Below are 24,055 nucleotides of genomic sequence, written 5' to 3'. Positions count from 1 at the left end.
AGCTACTGCGCATGCGCACCGGAGCAGCGCTAATGGCGGAGAGCGTGCGGTCGCCGTTCGATTACCGGGAGCCCCCGACCCTCGACAGCGACGGGGATGGAAGCAAGCCGCCGCCACCACGCGGGTCAGTCACTGTCGCCGGAGAACCGGATCGTGCCGTTTGTTTCGCGGGGAACGCTCGGATTAGCGCTCGTGCTAGCTGTTAGCCGGTTCGGTTCTGTTGTGCTCGCGCACACGCCGCGGCCGTTACACCGAGCTCGCGCGTGTCTGCACTGCGGTATTTGGCCGTACCGCTTCACCGTTAATGTCAGGAGCGGCGGAGACTCGAACCATTAGCAAAACATTGCGCGAGTGCGCGTGCACGGACACTGCTGCGGAGCGCGCTCGCGCGTGCAAGCGACCGTTACAGCAGTTCACCATGGCAACCGGATCCGCTAGATGTTTTCACTCAGCGATGGCGGTTATTTCCGATCATCTGCGCGAGACCGCGTTTATTTCTGTTTAATAACGATCTAGCCAAACAGGTAAAACACAAAATACATTTCAGTAATTATTTCAGTTAGTAATATTGTTATCAATATATAATATTAAGAATGTTCAGAGAGCGTTTCCTGTTAGCTGAGTTGTTTTCTTAGATGTAATTATAATAATTTATTATTATTATTTATTATTATAGCTAAGTTAGAATAAGTCAAACTGATTCCTGAATCAACAGAGTCATTCATCTGAATCAGTTGGTCCGGACACTGAATCGACTCATGAGTCATTCATCTGAATCAGTTGGTCCGGACACTGAATCGACTCATCAGTCATTCATCTGAATCAGTCGGTCCGAACACTGAATCGACTCATCAGTCATTATTCTGAATCAGTCGGTCCGAACACTGAATCGACTCATGAGTCTTTTTTTTTTTTTTTTATTAAACATGACAGACATCCAAAATATCAAAACAGTACAATTACATACCAAATTAATAAAAAAAACAAGAAAAACAAGAATACACAGATTTGTTGCCAGGGTAACAAACAAAGAAAAAAAAGGGTAATAAAATTACCTTTTAGGATGACACAAAGGACGAATACAGAGATACAGTTTTCATAGCTTTCAAATTGGTAGAACGTTGTATAGTTTCTACATACATATCCAAGTCCACTTTGAACAAAGAAAAAAGAGGTTTAGAGCCAGTAAACTTTTGTTTATGAATGTGAAATTTAGCTAACAGAAAACACAAATTAATTATGTAATATTTCCCTGTATTCTCCTTAGAATATTCAAATAATCCAAAGAAAGCATCTTTAAAACAAAATGAGAAGTCACTTACAAAATAAGATTGAATAAACACCAAAAATTCCGACCAAAATCTCTGTGTGTGGGTACATTGCCAAAACAAATGAATGAAGTGTTCTTCAGAAGAATGACAAAAACTGCAGTTCACTTCAATGTCAGGCTTATATTTCCTAAGAAAGACTTTAGTCGGGTAACATTTGTGAATCAGTTTAAATGTTATTTCTTTTACTTTATTGGTAAGCAGATACTTATGAGGCAAGGTCCATACTTTCTCCCAAGGTATATTCTCCACAATATTATTCCAGTACGGTATTACATATGGGATTGTTGCTATCTCAGCCTGGAAGAGAGCTCTGATTCTATAGTTATTTTCCTGACGATCTGCAGAAAAGCATACACCTCCAATCATTGTGGCAGTCACATTCAGAGAGTAAGAACACGGCCATGGAAATGCAGAACCTTGCAACAGAAAAGACACACCAGAGGGAATGGCATTGAAAACAATTGCATATTCAACAGCAGATACAGGAATATTATATTTCTGTAAAAAATCTGAATAATTATAAAGCCTGCCTTGTGAGTTAAAAAGCTGTCCGACTAAAAGAAGGTTATTTTCCAACCAATCTTTGAAGAAAAGTGATTTATTCTTGTAAAGAATATCCTTATTGTTCCATAAGTTGTGTTTGTATATGAGGGACCAGGCCAAGAGCATCTGCTTATGGAAATTAGAAAGTTTGATAGGGATTTTTGAGACATTATAATTACAGAGTAAAAGAGAATTCAGGCCACCAACTTTAGAGAAAATATAATTGGGTATAATATTCCAAAGGGAAGAGGGATTTTTAAGAAAATTCTTAAGCCAGTTAATTTTAAAAGTGTTGTTTAAGGTAGCAAAATCTAAAAAATCCAGTCCCCCTTGTTTTATTGGATTCATTATTACTGATTTCCTGATGTAATGAGTTTTGTTTTTCCAAAGAAAGTTGTTCAACATGCCGTCAACTTTTTTTAATGTTCCTTTATCAACCTCCAAGGAAAGAGCAGCATAAGTCAGTCGAGACAATCCTTCAGCTTTAGAGAGTAGGATTCTTCCTCTTATTGATAAATCTCTCTGCAGCCACATATTGAGTTTCCTTTGTGTTTTCACTATTAAAGGGTCACAATTTAGTTTACATCTTGTTTTTTGGTCTTTATTAATGACAATACCTAAGTATGTAACTTGATTTGTCACAGGGATGTTGCATATAGAGGGAATTTCACAGTGTTTAATTGACATTAACTCACATTTGTTGACGTTTAGAGACCCGAAGCTCTGGAAAAGGACTCAATCAGTTGCAAAGCTAAAGGGATTTGAGAAGCGTCATTCAGAAACAGAGTAGAGTCGTCAGCCAGCTGACTAATTAGAATTAGTCTATCTTCAACTGAAATACCTTGTAAATTATTATTGGAAATATGCAGGGCTAAAGCTGAGAGGCAAGTAAGAATAAATATGGAGATATAGGACAGCCTTGTCTTACACCACGTGACAAACTGAATCTTGGTGAGGTTCCAAGTTTTAATTTAATAGCACTATTATTATTCTTGTATAGTGTTCTAATGGCTCTACAAAAGTGATCTCCAAACCCAAATTTGGCAAGAGCTTGAAATATAAACTTATGCTCAAGCGAATCAAAGGCTTTGTAGAAGTCTAAGAAAAGCATGAAACTGTCATTATGGAAGAGATCCTCGTAATCTAACAGATCTAAAACTAATCTTATATTATTTGTAATGTGACGTTTTTCCATAAAACCTGATTGCGATTCATCAATAATAGTACTATCTTTCATTCTTTGTGCTAAAACTTTGTGCAGGAAATGACCTGAAGGATCGATATTGCTTTCCAGAATACTACCATTAAAATTATACTTCATAATCCCTACTCCTGCAGAGTATTCTGACCCGTGTGACAGCCATATTTCCTTGCCCCACTGTGACCTCCAAAATCTGGCATCTTTAGATGTAGAGTGACTTTCTTGAAAAAAACAAAAATCTACTTTGTGTCTCTTAGAAAATAGAAATAAAGCCTTCCTTTTGACATTATTTTTCAACCCCCTGGCATTTAAAGAAAACAAAGACAAAGACATAAAAATGAAACGATAAGACTACCTAAAGAACTAGGTACAGAACAAGATATCAATTAGAACAGAGAAACTTCACTGGAATAACACAAAAAAGCAATAATTTGCCAAGCTCTGCAACGTAATGAGTTTAAGGGCTTAAGTTAAAGTCTTTTTCGTTTTCTTTTCTTTTATCTTTTTCTGAGTTCTTTCGTTTATCTTTTAGTCACTAAAATGTATTATTTTCTTCCAAACGAGCACTCAGTCTCATAAACAGCAAAGGATAGACTCAAAAGTAAATATTCCAGATTTATGACCAATGTCCGACACGATTAAGTCCCTAAATAAAAGTATAAACTGAGTTAAGGATCCAAATAAGTAACGGTACCTTTAATTCTTCTGGTTCCAGATTTCTATTATCTGAATATAGCACAGTCTACAGTCTGTCCATCCTGTCAGGAAAAAGAGGGCAAACAATCCGCGGTGCAGTTCGTGTTTACCCGTGATCGAGTGTCAGAAAAGTCATTTGGTGCACGGATGCCACAGCATCATTCAGCCAAACTGATCTTTAGCAGAGATTCTTCTACCATCAATATAGGCTAAAGGGCCTCTGAATCCTGCTCTCTTCCCCTCCTTCCTCGCTTGCTCGACAAGCGGCCAGAGTTGGTTCCGGGCGTCCTTGGTGCTTTGCGTCAGGTCTTCGAAAATCCTGATTTTCCTTTCTTTGAGGACGGCGGCGGTTCTGGCTTCTCTCCAGATGTGATCTCGGACGTTGCGTGAAAGAAACTGCACGATGATTCGGCGGCTTGAGCGAGCTCCTTCAGAGCGCGGACCCAGTCTATGGGCGACATCAAGGGTGTAGATGAGCTGATCTGCGATCTCTGGAGAAACTTTACTGAACAGATCGATGAGAATCTTCCGGACATCTTCTCCTCGCTGCTCCTGAATACCGGACACTCGTAGATTCCACCTCCTCTTGTAAGAATCCAGTTCATCGCATTTGTCGCGCAACACACGATTCTCTTTTTCCAGTGATTTCACCTTATTCTGTAATGAGCACACCTTGTTTGTCATCTCTTCTACTTGATTGTTGGTGAATTCGAGCGCCTCAGTCACTGTTTAACGAATTTGTGTTGTCTTTCACTGTTATCTCGAGGGATTGCATACGAGTCAGAAATTCTGCTTGCATTTTTTCAACTCGCTCTAGAACTTCCAACAGATGTACATTTGAGACCGTCTGATTGTCTAACCCAACTCTTGTCAACCATTTTTGATTTCTTGGAAGGTGGTTTAGGAGTGTCAGGTAGAGGGATTTTCGATCCAGAGGAATTCGCTGTGTCATTTCCCTTGAAAGCGGCATCGAGAGATTTCCTCGCTTACGAATGCATGGCACCTCGAACAGGCCTATCTGCTTCCATCGCACTCGTTTAAAAAGTTAGGATAACGAAAGAATGAAAAAAGACTTACTTAGACCAGTAAAAATTTTTATTAATCTATATACCCCTTTGCATGCGTTAACAACAAAGCAAGTGCAGAGCTTCAGCACATGAATGTTACACAGTCGCCATCTTGGCCCCGATCCACCATCGACTCGAGTCATTCATCTGAATCAGTCAGTCCGAACACTGAATCGACTCATGAGTCATGACTCATGAGTCTGACGGTGTGCGTGTGTGTGTGTGTGTGTGTGTGATGGTCTGACTGTGTGTGTGTGTGTGTGTGTGTGTGTGTGTGATGGTCTAACTATGTGTGTGTGTGTGTGTGTGATGGTCTGACTGTGTGTGTGATGGTCTGACTGTGCGTGTGTGTGATGGTCTGACTGTGTGTGTGTGTGTGTGTGTGTGTGTGTGTGTGTGTGTGTGTGTGTGTGTGTGTGTGTGTGTGAGTGATGGTCTGACTGTGTGTGTGTGATGGTCTGACTGTGTGTGTGTGTGTGTGTGTGTGATGGTCTGACTGTGTGTGTGATGGTCTGACGGTGTGTGTGTGTGTGTGTGATGGTGTGTGTGTGTGTGTGTGTGTGTGTGATGGTCTGACAGGGTGTGTGTGTGTGTGTGTGTTTGATGGTCTGACGGTGTGTGTGTGTGATGGTCTGACGGGGTGTGTGTGTGTGATGGTCTGACGGGGTGTGTGTGTGATGGTCTGACGGGGGTGTGTGTGTGATGGTCTGACGGGGTGTGTGTGTGATGGTCTGACTGTGCGTGTGTGTGATGGTCTGACCGTGTGTGTGTGTGTGTGTGTGATGGTCTGACTGTGTGTGTGTGTGTGTGTGTGTGTGAGTGATGGTCTGACTGTGCTTGTGTGGTGGTCTGACGGGGTATGTGTGTGTGTGATGGTCTGACTGTGTGTGTGTGATGGTCTGACTGTGTGTGTGATGGTCTGACTGTGCGTGTGTGTGATGGTCTGACCGTGTGTGTGTGTGTGTGTGTGTGTGTGTGTGTGTGTGTGTGTGATGGTCTGACTGTGTGTGTGTGTGTGTGTGTGTGAGTGATGGTCTGACTGTGTGTTTGTGTGGTGGTCTGACGGTGTGTGTGTGTGTGTGTGTGATGGTCTGACTGTGTGTGTGTGTGTGTGTGAGTGATGGTCTGACTGTGTGTTTGTGTGGTGGTCTGACGGTGTGTGTGTGTGTGTGTGATGGTCTGTGTGTGATGGTCTGACTGTGTGTGTGTGTGTGTGTGTGTGTGTGTGTGTGTGTGATGGTCTGACTGTGTGTTTGTGTGGTGGTCTGACGGTGTGTGTGATGGTCTGTGTGTGTGTGTGTGATGGTCTGACTGTGTGTTTGTGTGTGTGATGGTCTGACGGTGTGTGTGTGTGTGTGTGTGTGTGTGTGTGATGGTCTGACTGTGTGTGTGTGTGTGTGTGTGTGTGTGAGATGGTCTGACTGTGTGTGTGTGTGTGTGTGTGTGTGTGTGTGTGTGTGATGGTCTGACTGTGTGTGTGTGTGTGATGGTCTGACTGTGTGTTTGTGTGTGTGATGGTCTGACGGTGTGTGTGTGTGATGGTTTGTGTGTGTGTGTGTGAGATGGTCTGACAGGGTGTGTGTGTGTGTGTGTGTGTGTGATGGTCTGATGGTGTGTGTGTGTGATGGTCTGACGGGGGTGTGTGTGTGATGGTCTGACGGGGGTGTGTGTGTGATGGCCTGACGGGGGTGTGTGTGTGATGGTCTGACGGGGTGTGTGTGTGATGGTCTGATGGGGTGTGTGTGTGTGTGTGTGTGTGTGATGGTCTGACGGTGTGTGTGTGTGATGGTCTGACGGGGGTGTGTGTGTGTGATGGTCTGACAGGTGTGTATGTGTGTGATGGTCTGACGGGGTGTGTGTGTGTGATGGTCTGACGGTGTGTGTGTTTGATGGTCTGACGGTGTGTGTGTGTGATGGTCTGACGGGGTGTGTGTGTGATGGTCTGACGGGGTGTGTGTGTGTGATGGTCTGACGGGGTGTGTGTGTGATGGTCTGACGGGGTGTGTGTGATGGTCTGACGGTGTGTGTGTGATGGTCTGACGGGGTGTGTGTGTGTTCTGCGCAGGCGAGTGTGTGGCAGGAAGAGGAAGGGGACGCCGGTGAAGGTGTGTGACAGAGCGGCGTATGTGACGGAGGACGAGGAGGAGAGTCTGTCTGAACACAGTTACAGCCCAGGTACTGAAACACATCTACTGCATCCATCCTCGTAGTGCAGACTTATCCAGTGAAAGCTCTTTTAGTGTAATTGTTCAGCTGCTGCTTCAGAGTCAAATCTTCTCTGATTTTGATCAAGTAAAGGTCAGAATAACTGCAGTCATATCTCCAGATGAACTCTTACTGGACTGAAGCAGCTCAGCTTTACTTGATTCTCCATCAATCATTTTCTAGTAAAATCAGTGCGTCTCAAATCTGATCATCAGGATCTTTTGAGGAGCGTTTGTTTCCAGAAGCTTTACTTTCTCTGTTCCTCAGCGGAGGAATGATCTTCATCTCACATCTTCTGAGGAGCGTTTATTTCTTCATCTCTCAATCATTGCATTATATGTTTGGATCATTTCAATCTCATCTTACTGAGACTTATTACTGGAGATATAGACCTATTACTGGAGATATAGACCTATTACTGGAGATGTAGACCTATTACTGGAGATATAGCCATATTACTGGAGATGTAGACCTATTACTGGAGATGTAGACATATTACTGGAGATATAGCCATATTACTGGAGATATAGACCTATTACTGGAGATATAGACCTATTACTGGAGATATAGACCTATTACTGGAGATATAGACCTATTACTGGAGATATAGACATATTACTGGAGATATAGACCTATTACTGGAGATATAGACCTATTACTGGAGATATAGACATATTACTGGAGATATAGACATATTACTGGAGATATAGACCTATTACTGGAGATATAGACCTATTACTGGAGATATAGACATATTACTGGAGATATAGACATTACTGGAGATATAGAGTGATATTCAGATCATTTTATGTCAGTATCTGCTGTGCTGTTATAAAGATCTCACTGATGTATATTACAAGCATCAGAAGTTCATCATAGAAATATCATCAGCATCTGCAGCAAATTCATATTTTTGGCCTGAGCTGTTTTTTTCTCCATATTCTCACTTTATCAGACTATATGAGCCATAAAAGCGTGATGGATGAAATATGATACAAAAATGTATTTTCATATTTTGTAGGGGATGAGCAGTACGCAGAGGGAGCTGGAGACAGTCTTCCTCCGCCGGGCAGCCCATACTACCTCACCGACCCGTCGCAGCTCTGGTACATTCACACAGTCACGCCAGGAGCACGGCTGGCTTCGTTAACGCTACATTCATCAGCGCACATCGTTCTGAACACAACAAATGTCTGTGTTCTTAATCTGGAAGCTTATTTCCACCACATTAGAAGAGTAATTGCAGACTCGGCTCACAATTCAGATTTTTTCCTTTTCTCTCGCAATTCTGACTTTTCTTGTATTTGTTAGTTTATGTCTTGCAGCTCTGACTTTTGTCTTGTAGTTCTAAGTTTACATCTCTTACACCTCATATTTCTGACTTTATATTCTGACTTTTTTCCACCTCAGAATCTCAAATTTACATCTCAAAATTTTTACTTTATTTTTTAATTTCTAAGTTTTCTAAGTTTTCTAAGTTTCTAAGTTTTTTAAGTTCTAAGCTCTTTTGTTGGTTTTGATTGCTTCTTATGTCCTCATTTGTAAGTCGCTTTGGATAAAAGCGTCTGCTAAATGACTAAATAAATAAATAAATAAATAAGTTTATATAGGACTAACAAATAGGTAATTGTGACTTTTTATCTCTCAATTTTATCTCAGAGCTGTGAAAAAAGGCAGAATTGTGAGATAAAAAGGCGCATGTTTTTAATTCTTTGGCACAGTCCTGAGCCGTGTTGACTCTGAATGTACCGTGTGTTTGTGTCCTGCAGTGTGCCTGAGCTAGCTGAAGAGGGGGCTAGCGGCGTCCGCGGCCCTGTGCTGTTCCACCCCCCACCCAACTGCAGGATTAGAGAGGTGCATTGTGGGAGTCAGGTCCGGCTCGTCGTCATAGCTATTCGAGACATTGCCAAAGGCGAGGAGATCACAGTGGACTACAGTCTGACCGACTGGGGAGAAAATACCATGGTAAACGATCAGAACGCCACTGAAACATGCTATACGCTCTGTGCATCTGTGTGATCGCTAAGCTAAAATATCCTGTTAAATCACAGGGCTTTCATACTTCGGTGTCCCCACGCGGGTTTGAATGTGGATTCAACCCAGAGAGCAACATCAAGAAGGTGATTGATGCAACTGTAAATCACACTGCATTGACACTGACTGTCTTTACATGCACAGCCTGAGTAAATATGATTTATATGAGTTATGTGTCCCTGCAGCACAAAAGCAGTCATGAGTAGCACAGCTATATTTGTAGCAATACCCAACAATACATTGTATGGCTCAAAATTATACATTTCTCTTTTATGACAAAAATCATTAGGATATTAAGATCATGTTCCATGAAGATATTTAGTAAATTTCCTACCGTAAATATATCAAAACTTCATTTTTGATTAGTAATATGCATTGCTAAGAACTTCATTTGAACAACTTTAAAGGAGATTTTCTCAATATTTAGATTTTTTTGCTCCCTCAGATTCCAGATTTTCAAATAGTTGTATCTCAGACAAATATTGTCCTATCATAACAAACCATACACCAATGGAAAGATGATTTATTCAGATTTCAGCGCTCAGGCTGTAGTTCAGATGATGTATAAATCTTAATTAAAAAGACAAAACAAAAAAAAAGACCTTTATGACTGATTTTGTGGTACAGGGTCATGATTTACTTTAAAGGTGGCATGAACACTGCAATCTGATGTCCGTCACATGCATCTAAACTAAACTGCAGTGTTTGTGAAAAATAGGAGCGTGACCAAAAGGAGTTACTCACTTCTGGGTATTTGGTCTGTTTGATTATCTGAAAATAGGAAAACAAATAGTACAATATGCTACAATAAATCAAACAAGAAAAGTACCAAAAATACGTTCTACTGTATTTCAGCATATTTGTCCAGCCATCAACCATCTTCTCAAACTTGTAATAAGAAATGCTGTTGTCAACAAAACTAAAATTAAATTTCTTAAATACAGTGAAATACCGAAATACAGTGAAATATTAAGCATAGTAACATTTTTGCTTTGTATTTTTATTTAGTAATATTCATTATCATAAAGGCGGGGGTTTTATAGTTAACTAAAACAAACATTGTAGTTAAAACTAAAATATTATAGTAAAAAAATACATTTGTGTTACGTGAAACTAAAATGACTTAAAATAAACCCTCAATTTGAACAACAGAAAATAAACACCTGCTTGTCATAAGTGAACATTTTTATTGTTATTTTGTATTTGCTATTATGTGGAGTTATTAACTAAAACCATAAAAATATTACCTGAAATGAAATAAACTTTAACTGAAAAAAAGAAAAGAGAACTTATTTCAGATTTTCAGCTTATTTCATTTTCATTTATTTTGAAAGTAAAATAATTACAACTAAATAAACAAAAGCTTAATAAAAACTAAAAAAAAAAATACACAACAAAATTCCTAAAACTTTGACTAAAATCGAAATAAAATTGAAAATAGAAAAATAAACTCAAAATATTAATTCCAATTCACAAACTAAAATACCATGAGACTAAAAAAAGCTGCTGTGATGTTTGTCAAACAACAGTAAAATCATCTTCACACTGAAAGCTCGTCTTGGAGTGAACAGGCCCTAAATCTGTTAGATATTTGTCTTGCGTAGGAACATTTTCCCATTTGAAGCTATTGAATCGTGCATGTTTACGGTGAGAAAGTCTGGCTCACAGCTGGTTTGTTTCTCTGCAGGAGGAGGAGCCGGGTTCACTCCCTCTGTCTCTCACCGTTTCTGACTACCTCACTCCGTCATGGTCTCTGTCTCCTTCCTCCTCTCCGCTGTCTCACTCTGAGGCCAGCGACTCCGACCGAGAGGACGAGGAGGAGGACGATGATGACGACGATGACGAAGAGGACCTGGAGGACCTGCGGGGCCGCATGATGAGACGCCGCAAGAAACGCAAAACCTCGGCCACTGTCAAGAAAAAAGCTCAGCCCCGCCCCCTGTCATTCGCATGCCCCGCCCCCTCATCACCGTCACCCTTCCAGCAGCCTCTAGCCCCGCCCACCACCAACATAAACAATAACATAAATATAAACATCGGCGCGAGCGGCACGCTCTCCCGCAGACAGCACTGTCCGTACTGCGGGCGGCACTTCCGCTCCCTCGCTAGGCACCTGGAGAAACACCACGAGCAGCAGCCCGAGGTCCGAGCCGCCATGGAGCTGTCGCACCTCCCCGCCCAAGACGCCTCCTCGCACCCCTTCTCCTCTCCGGCTGCACCCTCGGCTGCTCTAGGAACAACCTCTCTGTTCTCCCGTGAGCGAGACGCTTTGTCTTCGCCTCCCAAATCAGGAGGCGTCTCTTTCTCGCTCTCGCTGTCTCCTCCCCCTGCCTCCAGCTCCTCAAAGAAGAGCTCGGCGACGATGGTGACGCCTAGGAAGGGCACTAAGAAGAGCCCCGGCGTCTCGCCCAACCCTCCCGCCCGGAGGGGACGGCCGCCGAAGAAGGAGAAAGAGCTGCAGCTGAAGAAGCAGGAGGAGGCAGAGCGAGCGAAAGAGGAGGCGCCTCCCACGCCGGGGAAACAGGAGGAGAACGAAGAGGCGTTTGACACGAGGGAAGACGGAAGCGCAGAGGAGAAGAATGGAGAGATGACCAGGTGAGTTTGTATAAAACCGAAAGCAGTAAATGCATATCTGCAAACGCTGTGAGTTCAAAGCATCCTAGGTGTATATGACTTTCTGTTTTCAGACGAATCCAATCCTTAGAATGGGAGTAGGCGGGTTTTTTTCTTTAAAGTGCCCCTATTATGGGTTATGAAAGGTTGATATTTTGGTTTTGGGAGTCCCTAACAACAGGTTGACATGCAAGGTCAAAAACGCTTTCATTGTCTTGTAATATGCATTTATTTTTACCTTACTTGCTCAACGACTCCTAAACGATTCGCTCAACTATACATTTTTCCAAACCCCTCCTCTGCGTGCTGCTAATCTGCGGTGATTGGTGGATGGTCTCATTTTCATCTCATCTGGCCTGTAACGCCTGATAAAGCAGTGCTGATTTGTGTACAGCGTTACCGGGGAAACCGCTCCAAAAGCGGCACCTATTGGCCAAGAATTTTCATTCAGACCAATGCGAAAAGACCAACGAGAGGGCAGGCAATATGCCAATGTTTCATGTTGACGTCAATGTTCATTTTAAAAACGACTCGTTTCAAAGATTCAGAGTCGACTCTTTCTTTTGAGAGACAGTAACTTTATACACGGTATCCTTTGCAGGATGTTTTCATTCACTTAGAGCTGTTACCCCTGTGAGATATGCTAGTCCCACGAGTCTGTATATATATGTATATATATATATATATATATATATGTTAATATTTTATATTGTATACATTTATAAATACTTATAAAAAATATATTGTTTAGTTTTTTGTGTTTCACCTCCGTGTTTCTGCATTCATCACTGAAGCTTACGACAGTCATTTCTAACATTTTAAATATGAATATTTTTCTTAAAATAAACCCATCGATTCACTAGAGGAGGCCTTTATTCACCCCCGGAGGCACATTTTATTACGGATGCATGCACTTTGACTACTTTTGGACTGTTGGACAGAAACACCCGCCTAACTCCCATTATAAAGCTCGGAAGAGCCAGGATAATTTTTAATGTAACTCCGATTGGATTAGTCTGAAAACAGAAAGTCATATACACCTAGGATGCTTTGAGGGTGAGTAAAACACAAGCTAATAATTTTCGTTTTTTGGGTGAACTAACCCTTTAAGCTGTGCTTGTGTTTTCCAAATGATGCTGCTGTGCTGTGTTAAGGTGTGTGTGTGTGTGTGTGTGTGTGTGTGTGTGTGTGTGTGTGTGTGTGCGCTCCTGCAGCTCTGGGCGCTCTCACATGCCTCCTCTGCTGTCATCGCTCTCCACGCTGGTGCTGTTCCTCCGCCGGCAGCAGCACTCCTCGTTCCTGTCGCTGTCGCGCGCTCCTCCCTCCGCCGAGGCCTGGCGCCTGCTCTGCCACTCCAGCCTGGCTCTGCTGATCCTCTACAACCGGCACCGCGAGTGTGAGGTGGCCAAGCTGACGGTGCAGGACTACCGCAGCCGCTCCTCCTGCGCCTCCTCCTGCGACGCCGCTCTGTCGCCCTTCGAGCGCGCCGTCCTCGGCCAGCTCCCTCGTGTGAGCGTCCTGGGCAAACGCGGCCGCCTCCAGCCGCTCATCCTGCCTCCGCACTCCGAGGCGTGTCTGGATCTGCTCCTGAAGACGTCTGCGGACGTGGGTGTGGACCCCCAGAGCCCGTATGTGTTTTCCCGGCCATATCACTCTCCGGCCACACCGCTGCGCGGGACCGACCTGCTGCGGAGCCTGGCGCGCACTAGCAGCGCTAAGAACCCCGCGGCGCTCACCGCCCCCCGCGCGCGCCGGCAGGTGGCCATCCTCACCCAGCTGCTGCTGCTGGAGGAGGGCGAGCGCGCCGCCAAACGCCTGGAGGACTTCCTGCAGAGGGAGTATCACGTGACGCAGAGCTGCGCTCGGATTGGCCAGGACCCGGCGCTGATGGACCGTGTGGGCAGAGTGGTGCTCTACGGAGAGCGAGAGGGAGTGCTGTTCAGAGGAATGAGCCTGCAGCACATCTGCCTCGAGCTGGACGGTACCGCAGAACACACGCACTTCACCAGAAACACCGGGGGAAATAGTTACAGATGATTTCTGTGTCAATGTGTTAAACTGTAATTTATTTCTGTGATCTGCAGCTGTATTTCCAGCATCATTACTCCAGTCTTCAGTGTCACATGATCTTCAGAAATCATAATAATATACTGATTTACTGCTCAACAAACATTTCTGATTATTATCAATGTTGAACACAGTTGTGCTGCACAATGCTTCTGTGGAAACTGTGATAAATTTTATTTTTCAGGATTCACAGATGAATAGAAAGTTCACAAGAACAGCATTTATTTTAAATAGAAATCTACTGTAACATTATAAATGTCTTTACTGTCACTTTTGATCAATTTAATGCAGCCTTGATGAGTAAAACCATCTTTTTTTTATCTCACTTATCATAAACTTTTGAAAGGTAGGTTTTCACAGAAATATGTTTGTTGATCAGTAAATCAGTATATTACAATGACTTCTGAAGATCATGTGACACTGAAGACTGCAGTAATGATCACAGAAATAAATTACAGTTTAAAGGGATCCCCGGATATGAAGACATGTATAGCTTAATATAACGTAAATTATGTCTCTTATTTAAATATGTAATAGAAAATCCATGAAAATGTATGTTATTTAAAAGAAATGGACATTGTTTTTGGACTATGGGGGGCGCCATTATTTTATGTGCACAGTACATTGTGTCGATGACGTCAAATGGTTGCACTCGGCGAGCTACTGGCGCTTTTTACCGCAACACAACTCAGAAAATAAAATACTGATACGATACCACATTGTGTGGCTTTTGGTTGTCATTTTCAGAAAGGGCAACAAGAAAAGCGATGTAAGACTGCTTTCCTAGCGATAATAGGAGGAGAAAAGCATGGGAAGATGCCTGTGGACGAATAAAACTTCATAAAACCAGCTTCTTTTTTCTCTCCACTTTAGCCCTGATGCCTTTGAGTCACAGCTACTGAGAGAGCTTACAAACAGCTGAGATGAGAAACGCTAGATGCCATCTGTTAGGATGTAAACATGCCGATGCTAATCATGACTCGCGGCCGCTAGAGGAGTTTCTCAGCGCTCATTTCCTTCGATATCCGGGGCGTTTAGACTCCTTGTGGGGAAAAATCGATGGTACAGCATTTGGTTTAAACCTATACTTCACCTATGATGGATACTTGGATCCATCGCCACCTGTAAGCTCTTCCAGTAGCTGTGGTCACCACATCAGTATTTTATTTTCCGAGTTGTCTATTTCGAGATGTCTTGTAGTAAAAATAGCAACAGTTAGTGCTAGTAGCTCACCGAGTGCAACCATTTTATGTCATCAGAATAATGGTATAAAGCTATGTGATTTTTTTTTAAATAACTTAAATCTTTGATTGGTTCTGTACTACATATTTCAGTAAGAGACATCATTTACGTTATATTAAGCCATACAAGTCTTAATTCCCAGGGATACCTTTAACAGATATACACAGAGAAAACGGCTGCTTTACATTCTAAAAATATATCAGTATTTTTACTGTATTTTCGATCAAATGAATGCAGGCTTGGTGAGCAGAAGAGACATTTAAAAATCATAATCCAAACTTTTGATCAGTAATGTAGTTATGCATGTGGTTTTGACATTACCAATATTAATTACGGAAGCGTAAAGGAAACTTTAAAGTAATTGCATGCAGCTTTTTGTTCTTAATGAACAAAAACAGCTGCATTACATTTATATTACATTTGTTTTATTACATTATCTTAAATGTATGCTAATATGTGCATACTTTGCAATGATGGTTTGCTAAAGGTTTTTCTGCCCTCTTGTTTATACTATGCTAAATTATTCCCTTTGCTAAACAAGACTGACCACTTTATTTTACTTTTTGTTGTATTTAATGGCAAATAGGATTCCTACTAAATGAAAGCTGTTAGAGCGGCTCATAAAGGCACAGAGGTGTTTAAAGCGCTGTATCTGAGCAGTATCTGTTTGCTGTCTTTGTGTCAGTGATGTCGGGGAACTCTGCCGACTCGTTCTCGGAGGACTCTGATGGAGAGGCCAGTAAGGGTAAAGACAGGGCCGATGCTGGGAAGAAGGAAGTCTCGAGTAATCGAGCGCCGCGGCCGAAGAAGAGCAGCAGCCGTCATCAGTCCACGAGCTCTCCGTCAGCGGCACTCAAGAGACGCAGCGCTCAGGTCAAATCAGGTCAGCTCTGCACTACCTGCTCAATCACATCTCATCTGAGTTTGCATTCTAAAGGGAGTGTGATTAAAATCTAGTACAGTAGCGAGATGGGTTTTTGTCCTCTGGTTACACACAGCAAAGAAGGTGTTGATGGTGTTCTGTGTGTTGTGTGTGTTGATGGTGTTAATGGTGTTGTGTGTGTTAATGGTGTTGTGTGTGTTAATGGTGTTGATGTGTTAATGGTGTTGATGGTGTTGTGTGTGTTAATGGTGTTGTGTGTGTTGATGGTGTTGTGTGTGTTAATGGTGTTAATGGTGTTGTGTGTGTTAATGGTGTTGTGTGTGTTGATGGTGTTGTGTGTGTTAATGGTGTTAATGGTGTTGTGTGTGTTAATGGTGTTGTGTGTGTTAATGGTGTTGATGGTGTTGTGTGTGTTAATGGTGTTGTGTGTGTTGATGGTGTTGTGTGTGTTAATGGTGTTGTGTGTGTTGATGGTGTTGTGTGTGTTAATGGTGTTGATGGTGTTGTGTGTGTTAATGGTGTTGATGGTGTTGTGTGTGTTAATGGTGTTGTGTGTGTTGATGGTGTTGTGTGTGTTAATGGTGTTGATGGTGTTGATGGTGTTAATGGTGTTGATGGTGTTAATGGTGTTGATGGTGTTAATGGTGTTGTGTGTGTTAATGGTGTTGTGTGTGTTAATGGTGTTGATGTGGTAATGGTGTTGATGGTGTTGTGTGTGTTAATGGTGTTGTGTGTGTTGATGGTGTTGTGTGTGTTAATGGTGTTGATGGTGTTGTGTGTGTTAATGGTGTTGTGTGTGTTGATGGTGTTGTGTGTGTTAATGGTGTTGTGTGTGTTGATGGTGTTGTGTGTGTTAATGGTGTTGATGTGTTAATGGTGTTGTGTGTGTTAATGGTGTTGTGTGTGTTGATGGTGTTGTGTGTGTTAATGGTGTTAATGGTGTTGTGTGTGTTAATGGTGTTGTGTGTGTTAATGGTGTTGATGGTGTTGTGTGTGTTAATGGTGTTGTGTGTGTTGATGGTGTTGTGTGTGTTAATGGTGTTGTGTGTGTTGATGGTGTTGTGTGTGTTAATGGTGTTGATGGTGTTGTGTGTGTTAATGGTGTTGATGGTGTTGTGTGTGTTAATGGTGTTGATGGTGTTGTGTGTGTTAATGGTGTTGTGTGTGTTGATGGTGTTGTGTGTGTTAATGGTGTTGATGGTGTTGATGGTGTTAATGGTGTTGATGGTGTTAATGGTGTTGATGGTGTTAATGGTGTTGTGTGTGTTAATGGTGTTGTGTGTGTTAATGGTGTTGATGTGGTAATGGTGTTGATGGTGTTGTGTGTGTTAATGGTGTTGTGTGTGTTGATGGTGTTGTGTGTGTTAATGGTGTTGATGGTGTTGTGTGTGTTAATGGTGTTGTGTGTGTTGATGGTGTTGTGTGTGTTAATGGTGTTGTGTGTGTTGTGTGTGTTAATGGTGTTGTGTGTGTTGATGGTGTTGTGTGTGTTAATGGTGTTGATGGTGTTAATGGTGTTGATGGTGTTAATGGTGTTGTGTGTGTTAATGGTGTTGTGTGTGTTAATGGTGTTGATGTGTTAATGGTGTTGATGGTGTTGTGTGTGTTAATGGTGTTGTGTGTGTTGATGGTGTTGTGTGTGTTAATGGTGTTGATGGTGTTGTGTGTGTTAATGGTGTTGATGTGTTAATGGTGTTGATGGTGTTGTGTGTGTTAATGGTGTTGTGTGTGTTGATGGTGTTGTGTGTGTTAATGGTGTTGATGGTGTTGTGTGTTAATGGTGTTGTGTGTGTTAATGGTGTTGTGTGTGTTGATGGTGTTGTGTGTGTTAATGGTGTTGTGTGTGTTAATGGTGTTGTGTGTGTTAATGGTGTTGATGGTGTTAATGGTGTTGATGGTGTTAATGGTGTTGTGTGTGTTAATGGTGTTGATGGTGTTAATGGTGTTGTGTGTGTTAATGGTGTTGTGTGTGTTAATGGTGTTGATGTGTTAATGGTGTTGTGTGTGTTAATGGTGTTGATGTGTTAATGGTGTTGATGGTGTTGTGTGTGTTGATGGTGTTGTGTGTGTTAATGGTGTTGATGGTGTTGTGTGTGTTAATGGTGTTGTGTGTGTTGATGGTGTTGTGTGTGTTAATGGTGTTGATGGTGTTAATGGTGTTGATGGTGTTAATGGTGTTGTGTGTGTTAATGGTGTTGTGTGTGTTAATGGTGTTGTGTGTGTTAATGGTGTTGATGTGTTAATGGTGTTAATGGTGTTGTGTGTGTTAATGGTGTTGTGTGTGTTAATGGTGTTGTGTGTGTTAATGGTGTTGATGTGTTAATGGTGTTAATGGTGTTGTGTGTGTTGATGGTGTTGTGTGTGTTAATGGTGTTGATGGTGTTGTGTGTGTTAATGGTGTTGTGTGTGTTGATGGTGTTGTGTGTGTTAATGGTGTTGATGGTGTTAATGGTGTTGTGTGTGTTAATGGTGTTGTGTGTGTTAATGGTGTTGATGTGTTAATGGTGTTGATGGTGTTGTGTGTGTTAATGGTGTTGTGTGTGTTGATGGTGTTGTGTGTGTTAATGGTGTTGTGTGTGTTAATGGTGTTGATGTGTTAATGGTGTTGTGTGTGTTAATGGTGTTGATGGTGTTAATGGTGTTGATGGTGTTAATGGTGTTGATGGTGTTAATGGTGTTGTGTGTGTTAATGGTGTTGATGTGTTAATGGTGTTGATGGTGTTGTGTGTGTTAATGGTGTTGTGTGTGTTGATGGTGTTGTGTGTGTTAATGGTGTTGATGGTGTTGTGTGTGTTAATGGTGTTGTGTGTGTTGATGGTGTTGTGTGTGTTGATGGTGTTGTGTGTGTTGTGTGTGTTAATGGTGTTGATGTGTTAATGGTGTTGATGTGTTAATGGTGTTGATGGTGTTGTGTGTGTTAATGGTGTTGTGTGTGTTGATGGTGTTGTGTGTGTTAATGGTGTTGATGGTGTTGTGTGTGTTAATGGTGTTGTGTGTGTTGATGGTGTTGTGTGTGTTAATGGTGTTGATGGTGTTAATGGTGTTGTGTGTGTTAATGGTGTTGTGTGTGTTAATGGTGTTGATGTGTTAATGGTGTTAATGGTGTTGTGTGTGTTAATGGTGTTGATGTGTTAATGGTGTTGATGGTGTTGTGTGTGTTAATGGTGTTGTGTGTGTTGATGGTGTTGTGTGTGTTGATGGTGTTGTGTGTGTTAATGGTGTTGTGTGTGTTAATGGTGTTGATGGTGTTAATGGTGTTGTGTGTGTTAATGGTGTTGTGTGTGTTAATGGTGTTGATGTGTTAATGGTGTTAATGGTGTTAATGGTGTTGTGTGTGTTAATGGTGTTGTGTGTGTTAATGGTGTTGTGTGTGTTAATGGTGTTGATGTGTTAATGGTGTTAATGGTGTTGTGTGTGTTAATGGTGTTGATGGTGTTGTGTGTGTTAATGGTGTTGTGTGTGTTGATGGTGTTGTGTGTGTTAATGGTGTTGATGGTGTTAATGGTGTTGTGTGTGTTAATGGTGTTGTGTGTGTTAATGGTGTTGATGTGTTAATGGTGTTGATGGTGTTGTGTGTGTTAATGGTGTTGTGTGTGTTAATGGTGTTGTGTGTGTTGATGGTGTTGTGTGTGTTAATGGTGTTGATGGTGTTAATGGTGTTGATGTGTTGATGGTGTTAATGGTGTTGATAGTGTTAATGGTGTTGTGTGTGTTAATGGTGTTGTGGGTGTTAATGGTGTTGATGGTGTTAATGGTGTTGTCTGTGTTAATGGTGTTGATGGTGTTAATGGTGTTGTGTGTGTTAATGGTGTTGATGGTGTTAATGGTGTTGTGTGTGTTAATGGTGTTGTGTGTGTTAATGGTGTTGATGGTGTTAATGGTGTTGTGTGTGTTAATGGTGTTGTGTGTGTTAATGGTGTTGTGTGTGTTGATGGTGTTGTGTGTGTTGATGGTGTTGTGTGTGTTAATGGTGTTGATGGTGTTAATGGTGTTGTGTGTGTTAATGGTGTTGATGGTGTTAATGGTGTTGTGTGTGTTAATGGTGTTGTGGGTGTTAATGGTGTTGATGGTGTTAATGGTGTTGTCTGTGTTAATGGTGTTGATGGTGTTAATGGTGTTGTGTGTGTTAATGGTGTTGATGGTGTTAATGGTGTTGTGTGTGTTAATGGTGTTGATGGTGTTAATGGTGTTGTGTGTGTTAATGGTGTTGTGTGTGTTAATGGTGTTGTGTGTGTTGATGGTGTTGTGTGTGTTGATGGTGTTGTGTGTGTTGATGGTGTTGATGGTGTTAATGGTGTTGTGTGTGTTAATGGTGTTAATGGTGTTGTGTGTGTTAATGGTGTTGTGTGTGTTAATGGTGTTGTGTGTGTTGATGGTGTTGTGTGTGTTGATGGTGTTGTGTGTGTTGATGGTGTTGATGGTGTTAATGGTGTTGATGGTGTTAATGGTGTTGATGGTGTTAATGGTGTTGATGGTGTTAATGGTGTTGTGTGTGTTAATGGTGTTGTGTGTGTTAATGGTGTTGTGTGTGTTGATGGTGTTGTGTGTGTTAATGGTGTTGATGGTGTTGTGTGTGTTAATGGTGTTGTGTGTGTTAATGGTGTTGATGGTGTTAATGGTGTTGTGTGTGTTAATGGTGTTGATGGTGTTGTGTGTGTCAGGGAAGCGCGGCGTACTGAAGCGGCCGTGGTCGGAGGCGGAGCGCGTGGCGGTGGAGACGCACCTGAAGAGGAACATCATGGAGCTGCGTGTTCCTGCGAAAGCGGACTGTGAGAGATGCCTGCAGCTCTGCCCTCTGCTTGTCAGCAACCAGCGCGACTGGAGAGCCATCAAGTTCTACTGCCACAACCGCATCCAGCTGCTGAAGAAACAGGGACGCAGAGACGGGAACACGGCCCCCGCCGTCAGCTGACCACAGTAACACACACTCACAGAGACACACACACACTCACAGAGACACACACACACTCACAGAGACACACACACACACACTCACAGAGACACACACACACACACACTCACAGAGACACACACACACACACACACACACTCACAGGGACACACACACACTCACAGAGACACACACACACTCACAGAGACACACACACACACACTCACAGACACACACACACACACACACACACTCACAGGGACACACACACACACACTCACAGAGACACACACACTCACAGAGACACACACTCACACACACACAGAGAGAGAGAGACACGCACGCACACACACACACACACACACACACACACACACAGAGAGGCACACACACACACAGACATGCACACACACACACACACACACACAGACACACTCACAGAGACACACACACACTCACAGGGACACACACACTCACACAGGGACACACACTCACAGAGACACATGCACACACACACACACACACACACACAGAGACACATGTACACACACACACTCTCACTCACAGAGACACACATGTACTCACAGAGACACACATGTATACACACACACACACACACACACACACTCACAGAGACACACATGTATACACACACACACACACACACACACACACACACACTCACTCACTCACAGAGACACACATGTATACACACACACACACACACACACACACACACACTCACTCACTCACAGAGACACACATGTATACACACACACACACACACACACGTACAGATGACAGAACGGTGTTGTATTTCGTGTAATAACTGTTCTTCTAAGCTAGCGCACAGTGCAATCACACACACACACTTCCCACATTCCCCCGTGTGTGTGTTTCTCGGACCGTTTCTCTGTCAAACTGAGGTTTCACACACCGGTCTTCAGACTCTTCAGAAACGCAGCGGTGATGAACTGAAGCAGGTTTGGTGACGCTCTCTCTCTCTCTGTACGGACTGTTTTTACGCGACTGACGTCATTCTCTGTGGAGTTGGGCTCTGATGGATCCGGACTGGTTTTCTGGAGCGGTGTAAACCGTGTTGGATTATTTGGGACCAGCGTTTCTTTCTGGAAGCTGGAGGTCGGTCTGACCTCACGCGTCTGGAGTCTGTGTTCGACAGACGTCAGTCTGCATCTGGAGATCCGCTCAATCTCACAAACAACACATCCGGGTCACACTCAGGTCAACAGAACCTCTTTGCTTTGCTTTCTGTTTTCTTTTTGCATTACCAGTAATATCAGCAGGGCTTTTCTGTGCTACATGATAAAACAATTTAATGGGTGACTTGTTTTGTCTTTTGTTTTGTTTTCGGGCAAAAAAAAATCATAAATGTGAGATAAAAAGTTGCAATTACATTTTTATCTTTTTTCCTCAAATAAAAAAAACTTTTTTTTAAGAAAGTTCTTAGGTAACCATTGGTTTACTTCAAATTAACAAAATCATCTTTGCTGTAGAATAATATAGAAAACAAAATAACTTCTTGACATTTTACTTTCTGTGTTTTATATTTGTCATTATCAGTAGTGGTTCTCTTTACATTCTCATTACTGTAATACTTTGGCTTTATTTACATAAGCAGAGGAAATACAGGAAATAGTGCCCTAGTGTACAAATATTTTGCCATTTTAATTTATTTTTTTCCAGAATATTTTAATTTGTTTTGCTTTACATGAATAATATTTGTAGCTAAGAAGTTCTTAAATGTCTAAAAAAATAGCACCAAAACACAAAATCCCAGTGTTCTTCATGCAAAAGTGATCTATGATCTGGATCTGTTTGTGAGATTGATCTGTGTGTATTCTGAAGTGTTGTTTGCCTTCTCTTTTGTTGTGTTACTGGTTTTATATTGATCTCGTCCGGCTGCAGCTGATATTAAACCCAGTCACATTCACTCGTTTCTATGCAGCATCACTCGTGATTCGGGATCATTGAGTTTGGGATCAGTCGCGTTTCATTCTGTTGGACGTTATTTTGCTCGCCTGTGCCAATCCGAACACAAGTGCGTGTTGTCTTTGGTGAAATCCCTCTCCTGTACAGTGGTCTGATCTCTGATCTGTGTACAGTGACGTATCGTAACATGATATTAGCCAGTAGAGTGTTTCACTGCGTGATGATGATGTACATTCTGTAAATATGACTTATATGAAAGTACTACGTTTTAAAGTTGTTTTCTTAATGCTGTTGTAAAGGTATATCAGATTTTAGAGAGATGATATCTTGACAAATACAGAGCTTAATGTCACACTGCAAAGAAAAACCTTTGCATTTCAGACTGTCATGTCTTTTTATTAAATTACAAACACATGAAGCATCAGTCGTGTGTATCTGGATGTCATTTATAATTCATATTTCTTACACAACACAAGCTGACATGCTGCAGGATAGTAAAAGCTATCAGTCGCCATCAATGCTAAATAACCTCCAGTGCTCTTTGGTCATTTTTGACTGAAAAATTTAGCTTTTTTTTTTTTTTACTTCATCGAAATGGTATAAAATGGTGAAGGTTTTGCCACTTGCTATGTGAACACACACATGCAACCATACATACATGCATAAATAAAAGACATGGTTTAATAAGGTTAAATGTTCCCGACAAACAGTCACACTTGTTCTGATTGCAGTCAAACTAAATCTTACTGAAAGCTCATTTTTTGTAATATCAACCTCGAATTTGTAACACAACTTGTTTAAAACTGGAAATGAAAATCAAAGCCACAACTCTAGAGTAAAACATGTTTAACTTGCAAACTTTAAACAGACACCAAACTTAAATCTAAAACTTCATTTTCAGATCTGTGCTCAAAAAGTAGCCAAAAGTAATAAATGGATTATAACTACTGCATAAATATAATTTAGTACCATAAAATACTAAATAATACATTAAAAACATTATGGCACTAAAATATAGTATATTTCTTTCAGATCGCTCATTTCTGACAAAGAAAAGATTGTGTTGTAGCCGTCAAAAAATAAATAATAATGTTCATATTTACATTTATGTTGGTCAGTGGAAACTTTGGAAATCTTTTCTTTGTACTTTTATCAATTAAATAAGTTAAAGAGAATGAACAAATCACAGATTCTTGATATTATTGCATTTTACAAGACGTCTCTGGAACTGGGGTTGTACGTTTAAAACCGTTTCTGATTCTGTCAAACGTGAAGTTATTAGTGTTTTTTACTGTGGCTGCTACTTTACATTAAAATGTTGTATTGCCTTAT

General features: G+C 41.7%; 1 protein-coding gene across 2 annotated transcripts in view; it reads left to right on the top strand.

Moving 5' to 3' along the window:
- LOC306888467 (uncharacterized protein) overlaps positions 1–24,055 on the top strand; it is a 39,718-nt gene continuing 15,663 nt past the window's right edge. Inside the window, exons 1-9 of one of the 2 annotated variants that reach the window (XM_079446795.1) lie at positions 1–124; positions 6,904–7,013; positions 8,065–8,149; positions 8,813–9,008; positions 9,095–9,163; positions 10,765–11,672; positions 12,905–13,671; positions 15,685–15,882; positions 20,544–20,799. In XM_079446795.1, coding sequence (XP_079302921.1) covers positions 12–124; positions 6,904–7,013; positions 8,065–8,149; positions 8,813–9,008; positions 9,095–9,163; positions 10,765–11,672; positions 12,905–13,671; positions 15,685–15,882; positions 20,544–20,794 — 2,697 coding nt within the window. In that variant the 5' untranslated portion in view covers positions 1–11 and the 3' untranslated portion in view covers positions 20,795–20,799. Of the gene's footprint in view, positions 125–6,903; positions 7,014–8,064; positions 8,150–8,812; positions 9,009–9,094; positions 9,164–10,764; positions 11,673–12,904; positions 13,672–15,684; positions 15,883–20,543; positions 20,979–24,055 lie in introns of those variants that run through there. The other variant, XM_079446794.1, reaches the window with a different exon arrangement.

The sequence above is a fragment of the Barbus barbus genome (genome assembly GCF_936440315.1).
Source record: "Barbus barbus genome assembly, chromosome: 2".
Taxonomy (NCBI): Eukaryota; Metazoa; Chordata; class Actinopteri; order Cypriniformes; family Cyprinidae; genus Barbus; species Barbus barbus.
This window is presented reverse-complemented; position numbering and strand designations above follow the sequence as displayed.